The 11729-nt window shown below is 35.6% G+C and overlaps 2 protein-coding genes across 2 annotated transcripts; both read left to right on the top strand.

Moving 5' to 3' along the window:
* On the top strand, nt 283–1320 carry LOC109838318. The gene is made up of 2 exons (XM_020406769.1): nt 283–943; nt 1082–1320. Exons 1-2 carry the CDS (start codon nt 283–285, stop codon nt 1318–1320), a joined length of 900 nt encoding a protein of 299 aa, XP_020262358.1.
* On the top strand, nt 4778–11332 carry LOC109836893 (putative F-box protein At5g15660). Its single transcript, XM_020404935.1, has 4 exons — nt 4778–5004; nt 5113–5226; nt 9791–9892; nt 9966–11332. Exons 1-4 carry the CDS (start codon nt 4804–4806, stop codon nt 11085–11087), a joined length of 1539 nt encoding a protein of 512 aa, XP_020260524.1. The 5' UTR covers nt 4778–4803; the 3' UTR covers nt 11088–11332.

Genomic DNA, 11729 nt, shown 5'->3' with positions numbered 1-11729 from the left:
TCAATTTGATTTTCGTTGTAACCGGATCTTATAAAAAGACCGGATTTTTGTAATCGATAGACTATTACAAGAGTGTACAATGGAATCATTAATGAAGAAAGCAACAGTTTTCCCCGCGAACAATGGGTAGAAAACGATGCAGGAAAGAATCCAATAATGGTAGAAAACGATACGGGTGGGAGAATCCAATGTGGGTAGAAACATTATATAATAACACAACATACACCTATTAACAGCTCATCACCAATCTATAATTCATTTCTCCAAATTCCCTCTTCAACAATGAACTATGGAGCTGGACCATCACACCTACCTTCTTCTTCTTCTTCTGATGACGAAACATTTTCTCATTACGTTGAACAATGGGAGGAGGATATGAAACAATGGGAGGAGGAGGATGAAATCTTAGCTCGTCTATATGTCTCTAACAATAAAATAATGGCTTATTTCTCTAAAGAGGAAGAGAGGCCAAAACGTATCGGCTCAGTTCCTGGTCATTTGGTAATCAACCGTGGGAGGGAAGAAGGTAATTCTCGACTCTACAGTGACTATTTTTCTGATAATCCCACATACGTTGCAAATTTGTTCCGTAGAAGATTCCGAATGCAAAGGAGTCTTTTCCTTCGTATCGTCGACGCTGTACGAGAGCACGACAACTATTTCATACAAAAGGTGGATGGTGTCGGCCGGCTTGGACTATCTACTTTACAAAAAGTAACAGCAGTATTTCGCATGTTGGCGTATGGTGCACCGGCAGATAGTACTGACGAATATGTAAGGATTGGCGAGTCAACTATAATTAAATGTTTGAAGAGGTTTTGCAGAGCAATTGTAGAAGTGTATGGAGATGAATACCTTAGATCCCCCAATACCGACGATGTTGCAAGACTGTTACAAAAAGGCGAAGAGCGGGGTTTCCTAGGAATGTTGGGAAGTCTAGACTGTATGCATTGAGAATGAAAAAACTGTCCAACAGCATGGGCGGGACAATACTCAGGACGTCACGGAGGCCCAACCATTATTCTTGAGGCAGTAGCATCGTATGACCTATGGATATGGCATGCATTCTTTGGCTTGCCAGGTTCTAATAACGATATTAATGTATTACAAGCATCTAATTTATTTGACAATCTAACACAAGGTATTACTCCTCCTGCTCATTATACAATTCAAGAAAAGAATTATGATGTCGGTTATTATTTAGCCGATGGCATATATCCGAAATGGCCAACGCTTGTTCAAACCATTTCCAAATCCGAAGATAAAAAGAAACAATATTTTGCAATGATGCAAGAAGCTTGTCGAAAAGATGTGGAGTGAGCGTTTGGTGTTCTCCAATCAAGATTTGCTATAATCAAGGGCCCTGCACGTTTTTGGGATAAACGAACTTTGCATGATATCATGACCACTTGCATAATAATGCACAACATGATTATTGAGGATGAACGTGATGAGCAAGAAGATATTGTTGTTTCTACTCCACCATCAATTTCAAATGTTGAAGACAAAGGGATGAACGATGTCGAACGGTTCCGACAATTCTTGGCCCGGCATAAGAAATTCAAAGACAAAGAAGCACACTTCGCACTTCGAAATGCATTAATTGAACATTTGTGGGAGAGACACGGCAATGAAGTGATGTAACTTTTTTTATTAAAGTTCCTCGAAATTCTAAGTTAATGTATTTTATTTCCGTTTAATTTTCAATGTATTATCATTTTTAATTACTTGTTTTACAATTTTATATTTCGATATTAGTCTCATTTTGAAGGTATCGACGAGACATTTCTAATGATATTATTTTCATTAAAAATATTTAATATATTAATATATATATATATATATATATATATATATATAGATTTTAAGTAAGTAACAAAAAATAATAGGATACAATTGGAATAATTAAATGTTGTTAAGAAGATTGAGGGTTAACATTGTCTTTTTTTTTTGGAATAGTAATATAGAGTTGGCTGCAAATTTAGATCCAAATCTCCAAAAATGCAGCCTCGAATCAAAAAATGCAGCTCACCTCCAAAATATGGCGTTCGGTTGGATTTAATATGGGCTGCAAAGTGGAGTTATCGCGGACGGTTGGAGAAGCTCTTAGTCTTGGTTTCTATTGCTGGTGTTGTCCATACTATTTTGTTCCCCTTGCTAATTCTTGTATGCGTCTTCTTCAATGTAGAAGAGGTATGAGCACACTTCTGTATTGGGCCAAAGGAAGGCTGAGTAATGTTGACAGATCTTCACATATCCACTGAGAGCTATATCTTGATTTTCCTTTACTTTTAGCACATTTTGCTGGAACTCGTATTGTTTAATCGACACGAAAGAACTTTTGGTTTTGTACTTTTATGATATGAAAAATTTTCATGTTTTGCTGCTATAAGAGGTTGGTGGTCGCTTATTTCACCCGCTAAGCTCAGAGAAGCAAAATAAACAAGCATCTTCGGTATCTTGTTAGCGCTGAATTTTATTATCCTGCGATGCAATGCAATCTCTCTCTCTTTCTCTTTTCTTTTCTCTTTTTCCACTTCCCCGATTGTTCGGGATATGCAGGTGTATTTGTAATGTAAAGAACACCTTGCTAAGTGATACTTATCAGGGGAATGTATTGCTTTTGCACAAGGTTATGCATCACTTAAATCTTTAAAAATTGATATGTATGTTAAAAGGTGAAGTGAACGTTTTAAAAGAAGTATTAGTTGTTTGGGTTAACAGAATATTCTGAACAATCTTTATTAGTTAAGATTATGGAAAAGTTTACGGGAAGGGAATAACTTGAAGGCCAAATAAAAAAGTTATTTTAGTCTGAAAAGTAAACCTAAGAACACATACAATTTGAGGTGTTATAAATAAGAAAATTAGAAAAACCATGAAAACACACATCCGTCAAACTAGAACTAGAATAGTAATTTAATATATTCAGTTAGGATTCTAGAAAAACTAAACCTATCAAATTAGATTAGATTTAGGTTAGGGTGATTTCCATATTAGCCGAATAGAATTGAACAAATTTTTACTGTAGACCCAAACCAAGTTTTAATACCAAAATCAACCCATTTTTTTTTTAATTACCAAAAATCGACCCATTTTATGCCACGTAAGCTTAATCACATTTCTTAATTAGTCGGGGTTGCCAACCCCGACTGTTTAGGGTATTAAAAATTAGGTTTAAGACTTCTAATTGGGGTTTAACAACTCCTAAACAGTCGGGGTTGGCAACCCCGACTAATTAGGAAATGGGATTAAACTTATGTAGCATAAAATAGATCGATTTTGGTAATTAAAAAAAATAGGTCGATTTTGGTAATTAAAACTTGGTTTGGGTCTACAGTGAAAATTTGTTCGAATAGAATTTTATTGCTTAAACATCCTCTCACTTCTTTCTGATTTCAAAAGCCGAATAGAATTTCCATTAAGGGCCTGTTCGGTTATTTTCCGAAAAAGAAAAGAAAACTGAAATATGAAATCAAAACCATTTCAAAGCATTTCACAGACGTTTCTCGGGCTTGTTTCATAAATCTGCCTTGTATGCGCGAAATAGCTTCCAATACTCTATTGAAGTACTTACTGACTGTATCTCCTGATCTTATGAATTGGGTTCTCATCATACGATTTTTGGATTTATGTCCCAAAATATTCAAAGATATGGCGAGTTGCTCCTCAACTGTTATATGCCTTGAGTCCTTTAAGAGTTGTTGTTTCCTCATTAACGTAGCTAGTTTCATAAATGCACCCTGTCGCATTCTAACAAAGTTTTGACAGCTATCACTATAACCTTCAAATATACGACTCATCAATTCAGACCTAGCCTTTTCCCTGCGCATTTTCTCAGCACTTGGTCCAGACCGTAGTGATCTACGGCGGCATTTAATTCTCGTCAAAAAGGTGAAAATTATTACCATGACTGAGAATGTAGCCCCAACACACATTCTTTTAACACCCTCTTCATCATCATAATCACCATCCATCTACAATATTTAGCTATCAGTTAATATATGTTATTAAAATTCAGAACACACTTTTTAGTTACTCAATTCAGTGTGACATCAAACAAATGTAGGTTACTGTTATTTTTCCTAATGGACTAACCAACCCACAAAAATCAAGACTAATTGTTAGGATATAAGACCAGTAAGCTGGCAGTTATAGTGCATCACAATATGCGTAGCAAGCTGATCATGAAATTTGGGATGAATTAAGAGGATACACTCATAGATCGTGGTGCATGTTACTCAATTTAATCAAAATATGCTCTTTGATTGAGGAATACCTTAAGGACAAAGTAGAGCGAGCCTCAAGCAAGTCGTAGTTGATGGAATCTCCGTTCAAGCACTACAGCTGCCAGGCCGGGCTCAGATCCGACGCTGAATTCGGAGGGGAAGAAGATAAGAAGCAGAAAGAACCGATAAACCCACCGTCGCCGCTAGATCTGGCGACGATAACACAGTCAGCCCTAGAACGGTCGTTCAGGGCCGCGATTTCCAGTTTTCTCAGAGTGAGGAAGATGAAATTAGAGCCGGAGCATAGGAGCCGGCATGAGGCGAAGCAATGGGGAAGAAGAAAGAACCGAAGAGTCGGTGACCATAACCCTAATCTTCTTTCCCCCCGCCTAGGAAATCGCAAGCAGAATATTAAATGGTTTTCGACGGAGTTTTCTGGGTGTTTTCAGGCCCAAAACCGATGAAAACGCCAACTCCCAAAGTCCGACGTGGAACCATATTTCAGACCCCTATTTCCCTAAATTTGTTTGCCAAACGAACACCTGACTTGGAAACCACTTGAAAACCGAATCCTATGTGGCCTGATCTTTTGTTTTCAAATCCCAGTTTTCCATCCGTTTTTGAGGCAAACGAACAGGCCCTAAAGAGAAAAACAATTGAAAAATTGCAGGCGCTCAAAACCCTAGTAGACATGGGCAACAAGAACGGCTTCAACCCATCACAAGAAGACAATGGCCAACGCAGAATCACTGGAAACTACAAGAACAGATTTCAGGTTTTTTTTTTCAATCTTTTTTTATTTGCTCCAGCCCCTGCTTGCCCCTTGAAACTTTAAGTTTGTCCCTGCTCACCCTTTGTAAAAAAAAAATCTGACAAATTGCAGGTACTCGAAAACCTAGAAGACATGGAGAACAATAAGAATATCAACCCATCACAAGAAGAAGATGACCCCAACAAGAAACAGAGAATCACTGGAAACAACGGGAACAATCTACAGGTCTTTATCTTTTCATTTTGTCAAATTGATTGCTGCGTTTGGGAACTAAGATTTGAATTTAGAATGTTGATTTAAAATCAAAGGATTTTAAATTTAGTGTTTGGATACACTATTATACATGAACTTGGATTTCAGGTGTTTTAAGAAAATTTATGCTTTCTCTTAACTCCTCAATCTTTAAGCGGACGTTAAGCTTTATGTTGAGGTAAAAGTTAATTAATGTTATTATTCATAATTAGAGAGAGAGATGATTTCAAGACCTCCAAAATCTCCTCTCCTCTCCTCTCTCTCCCTCTTCTTTTCTCTAATTAAATTAATAAAACTAATTAATTTAATTAGAAGTATAATAAGAATATTTGAAAATTTAATAAGTAGAAATAAATATTGTGGGAGATTTGTGGGGGTAATTACTATGCATTTGAGGGTAAATATGCAAGATCGTAGATTAGAAGGGTACATATGCCTGATTTTTCAAGAATCCAATAGTACCAAATAAAGGAATTAATGGGGATTAAAAGGGGGAAAAGACCGGCAAATAGATTTCTACAGAGACATAACACCATCTAAACAACAGATTAAAGAATCAGCCATTTCCATTTATTCACATGAGCCAGAATCATTACAAAAGAATCTCAATCAATCCCCAACAAATACAAAAAACATAATAAATCCCACACAATTCACATATATTATCTATATCATCATCATCACCCTAGTGAGAGAAGATTAGAGGAGCAAGAACAGCAAAGAGCACTGGGAAAAGAACAGCCACAGCAAAAACCGGCATCAAGGTTGCTCCGGCGAAAGGCGCCGGCGCCGGAGCCATCACCTAGCCCGAAACCATCGTCGCCGAGAAAAACATCAGCACTGCCACTGAAACAGTTGACAAACTCATCTGGGCCATTATCAATAACAAATCAAATTAATCACAAATTAAATTTATGAGAGTTTTTGGAGGGATCACTGAAACAGTTGACATTAGAAGCTCTAGATTTGGGAGTTAAATATAACAAATCACAACTATAAGTGCGCATCCTAACATAAATAACAAAATAATGGGAATTAAATATACCCTAAAAAAGAAAAAGAAATCCAAGAGAGAACTTACTCGAATGGGTTCAAACATTTGGGGGTTCTTGTCATCCAACTAGAAACTACTGCTTAAGAATAAAGAAAATAAAATCTCTTTTTTCATCATCAGGAAGTGACTTCAACAAAGAAAACTTTTCCGGGTTGCTATCCATTATCTTCTCAAATGCATTGAATACTTGAATGCGATTTAAGTTGGGTATTTTTGAGACCACTTGATGAATCTTCTCTCTAGTTGGTGGTTTGCTTACTACTTCCTTCTTTCTCTCATTAAAATACTCACTCACAGAAGCTGTCATCACTACAAATGAATCAACTATTTTATCCCCCTTCTTTTGTTTCTTTCAACATGTCTCACCACTAATTGATGCTCCAAGAAGATGTTTCCTTGAAGAGCTTTCACCTTCGTTTGTTTCAGATTGTGCCTCAAATTCCTCATGTTGTATTGCGTTAGCAGCCTCTTTAAAGGTTTATGCACCTTCATCATTGGCTCTATCTTTTACACAACACTATAATGTCATCCTAATTTTTAATCAAACGATTCTGGTAGCCTTTTGCATCTGGATTAGCCTGCAATATAAGAACATGGTAGCCTTTTGCATCTGGATTAGCCTGCAATATAAGAACATTCACAAATATTTTTAGATATATGCAACAAACTAATAACATTCACAAATATTTTTAGATATATGCAACAAACTAATAATTCAAATTAATAAGTATAAAGTGCAATATGAAGATGCTGATGACTGGTTGTGTTCTACTTGTCTTGTCTATATCTAAGTTGTCTGCATGTTACAAATGTGAGAAAAATACATATAATGTGAGCTGAGAAATGGTTAAAATTTTATGAGCAAGATACTTCAGGACATATCATTTTGCTTTCATCATCTTTGATTGTTGAACCACATGCTCCATTGTCTGATGAGTTTATGTAAATGTTTAAGCGTCAACTGCACCCCTAGCTTGGCATTGTATCCGCCCCTAATTCTACTATTATAATATTAATATTTATAATGCCGAAGTGGTTGACAATTATTTTCTAAAATAAAAGTACATACATTGATTGACTTTATTTCGCTATTTTTTCGGTACTAAGGGGGACCACTTGGTCTGAGATAAATTGTATTGATAATGACTCCTTAACCAATTTTTCCATTTATTCATTCCAAACTTATGAATTTCCTTATACCTTGGTTTGGAATCAAATATTCCTTGTGTCGTACAATAATTCTTGATTATATCACTAAGAAAAGGATAGGTACCCTGATATTGAAGTACAGATCTCAAATGATACTTGTTAAGTAATTGATTTTGTGATAATTTTTAAAAAACATAGGCTTGAGACAAAGAAGATAAGTCACAAGAAATATTAGAAAATGACTTTTTTTATAGTCGAAATAAAGTTCATTGTATTTTGATTTGTTTTCTCAAGTCCTTCTTGATTTGTTTCATCGTTGTAAATGGGAATAGAAATGAAAAATAAGAAATACTTGCGGGAAGAGGGTTGTACCATGAGAGAAGCGAGGGGTCAACTGCTTCAAATACACAACATGGATTCTAGCAAAGCAATGTAGTTAGACCCTCATGTCGATCCGAATGAATCAGTCTTTCTGCAGAGGTAAATCTTTGCTTGCTAGGCAAGATGGTAGCAAGTTACAAATTCTGTCTCAGTAGGACATGTATTTCTATTACTATGAAATTAATAAATGAAAGTGAAGTAGTTAATGGTAGGGTTACCGTTATCCTTTTTCTTGTATGTGTTCCTAAGAAAAGGAATTTGTCCATTTCTTAAAAGTACAATGACCTCAATTGATATTCATTGAAATGATCATAACTTCAAAGTAACACCCAATGTTTGCAGATGTTGAAAAGTGACTTAGTTTTAAATTGAGATATGGTAACAGGGCTAAGTTGAGAAAAAAATAATGATAAATTAAACTAAACCACTATGAACTATCAACATTTTGCATTAAACCCCCCATTAACTTCTAAAATCATACTAGACACCCCCAAGAACTTTCAAAGATCACAAAATGCCCTTAGACTATTAAAAAAAGAAAAAGAAAAATCACTGCATGACCTTATTATATTTTCAATTCTAAAAGCAAAAAGGCTCTCATTTTGTGTTATTCTTTTTTCCTCTTGCTCACACTGAGGATTGGGGACTAAACCCTAGTTGTTTTTTCTTTTAATAAACTTCAAAATGCCTTTTATGTTTTTTTTTCTAATTTATGGCTTACCTGCAAAATGCAAAAACTTGTGAGGTTATATTTGTAATTTTAAAATTTATTCAGGGTTTAAGTGGGATTTTGAATGTTATCGGGGATTTAGTTTGATTTTTAAAAGTCCTTGGGGCTTAGTCAGATTTTGAAAGTTATTCGGGGTTCACTAAAAATCGCTAAAAGCTTATGAGGATTTAGTGTAATTTACCCAAAAAAATAGAGCAGGAACGCCGAACCGGGCATGAATAGCTAGTACAATACTAAGGGGTTGTTTGGTTCGTTTCCATAAAATAATGGAAATGGATTACAAGCCAAATAACCATTTCCAAAAAATTTGGATCTCAAAGGAATCCATAACTTTTGTTTGGTATGGAATGATGAAGTGAAGAATATGAAAGCATATCCAAAACTCATATTTGTTTCATTGCCAAATAGTTTAGGGAGTTGTGAGAGGAAATAATGACTTGTCAGTTTTCTAGCCCAATTCCGAGCTTTTAAAAGAGGATTTGGGCCTTCCATAAGTTGAACCAAATGTTAGTTTTGAAATCCTATAATGTTAAAAAACCTACTTTTTGTTCCAAAACTGCAAGATTCCTAAAAATTTGGCCGAACCAAACAACCCCTAAGTTAAGAAAAGGTAAAGTAGATGGACCAATATTAGTATGAAGTTGCCGAACGCTAACAAAGTTGAGGGAAAAAAATAAAAAGATTATTTGCATATATATTTGAAAAACTAATATCTAAATATTAGCATTTGCAAAACTAACTCTTACACTATCAACTTCGAAGGTGCCTCTGGAATCAATATAAATCGTCGAATTGATGAGTATAAATTTAATTACTTTATTGATAATTTTTATATTGTAGCTACAAATTGGCCTGTTAAAATCGGGGGGCATTTTTCCAAAATTGATGATTTGAGGAATACTTTCCAAATGCTAAGATTTGGAGGTTAGGTGGAATAGATTTCTCTCTTGTTGATAGTTGGTTTTCCTCGTGCGTCCGGGGCTGCAAACCCTAGCTCGCCGGCGGCGGTGGAATCGAATTAGCTTACGAGGTGAACCTTCTGCTTATTTCACAAAAAACTAATAAAAACCGTAAATTTCCCCCGAAAAAATAAAAATAAAAATAAAAATCCCCACCCTGGTTTCTTCTTCTTCCGATTTAGAAAAGTAGTAAGAAAATACCAAAAGCTTCTATTCTTTCCCTTTTTAAAAAACACAATTTTTTTTTTTTTTGAAATACTGCAGGCGCTCGAAAACCTAGCCGACATGGAGAACAAGAAGAGCATCACCCCATCACAAGTCGAAGAAGACGGCTCCAAGAAGAAGAAGAAGAAGAACAAGATTCAGGTACTTTTTTTTCTATTACAAAGTTAATTCTGATAATTATGGTTTAATATGAAAATATTTGTGCGTTATGTAGCCCGAAACGAAAACTGAAACTTGCTGCTCATGGCTTCTGCTACCACTTGACATCATGACTAACATTCTCTCAAGACTAACTCCGAAATCTATTGCGAAATTCCTCTGTGCCTGCAAGCAATGGCTTTCTCTAACTCACGATGCCCGTTTCCTGAGATCACTGCACGCGAGTTCCGCGAGCTACATAATTATTGGTAAATACATTGTTAATGGTAAAATCGAGTTGTATGATTTCAGTATGGGCGATGGAGGAAAACCTAAGAAGATTTCGTACAGGCTTAATCTTGGAAGCAAGGATTATAGGTTATCAAATTTTGTCGATGGTTTGACTTGTCTTCATTATGGCAACGGAGGTCCTAAACCTGATATATACTTGTTAAATCCTATGACTCGGGAACTTCAGAAACTTCCAAAGAACAATAGTCATTGTGAAGCCTATGAATATGAAAGTTTTGGTCTGGGTGTCGACATGAATATGGGGCTATACAAGATAGTTAGATTATTATCTCTTAGAAGGCATCCCGCTCAACATCCTGCGCATTGTGAGATCTATACTGTGGGCACTAGAGAATGGAGGTGCCTTGGTGAAGCTCCTTTTGGAGTATGGTGTTATTATAAGCCTGTTCTCCTTCATGAAGCCCTTTACTGGATTGGTAATCTCCAAGGAGAAGAAAAATTATGTCTTTTCAGATTCAGTATCAAAGATGAGAAGTTTGGTTCAGCAATATCGCTCCCCCATCCCTCGTTATCCTCCCATATGTCATACTCCAGTTTAAGGGAGTCTGGGGGGAAGCTTTGGCTTACATTCAGGAATCCAACCGAAAATTACTTTGAGATATGGACTATGAAAGACTATTTGAATAATACATGGGTCAAAGAACATCAATTCCATAATGATGACCTCTCAAGTTTGCACCAGGTTTATGGAGCTGATGTCATAGATATTGTAGATGGTGATATTCTCTTTAGAGACTACAAATCTGGAAGATGGAATGGCATTTCTTATAATCTTTGTAGCGGAGCTTCGCACAAACTCTTCCTTGGTGGACAACAAAGTGATTTTGCTTTTTACAGGGAAAGCCTTATTTCACCAAAAGCTGTCGATGGTATCTCAAAGATGTAGAAAACAGGGTGGAGATGAGTAATGCATCAAATTTATTTGGGACGATTTCAGTTATGATGTGGGCATTATGTGCCTGGGAAATTGGACCCTGTTTTGAAAGCTTGCTTAAATTTTTTTACACGTCATTTATCACTAGAGGAATTGAACACTATCTAATTTGCAAGCTTACAGTATATTTTGGAATTTCTTATTTGTGCCTTTAGAATTGTTTAGCTTTAGTAGTTTCTTTTCGCCTATAAGAATTTTGCAGTTTATGTAAAAAAAAATTTGGAGTCATTGATTTGATGAGTATATCATTCATTGTTTGTTTTCTAAGTCATAATATCCATTTTCTTGGCTCTATGTGCAAGAGATCTTACACTAATGCTTGGTGGATCACTTTTTTCACATAGCTATTATGCAAAATCTTTAGCATTTGAGAATTTGTTTTCCTTCTTAGATTAGCCTATTAGTCATTAGTTTGTTCCCCATGTGTATTCATTGAATTTTACTTTTGAGATTGTCAGATAAAGTTAAGTTTTCATTGTTGATATCTGTAATAGGTTTTTTTGAGAGAATATTGTGACCCTAATTAGTTTTACACGCAAGGTAGTTTAATTGATGATAGCAACTACTAGAGATATGAATAAGCTAAACCATATA

Source organism: Asparagus officinalis, chromosome 4, assembly GCF_001876935.1.
Source record: "Asparagus officinalis chromosome 4, Aspof.V1, whole genome shotgun sequence".
NCBI classification, from domain to species: domain Eukaryota; kingdom Viridiplantae; phylum Streptophyta; class Magnoliopsida; order Asparagales; family Asparagaceae; genus Asparagus; species Asparagus officinalis.
Note: the sequence above shows the minus strand (reverse complement) of the source record. Positions and strands in the feature narration are given on the sequence as shown.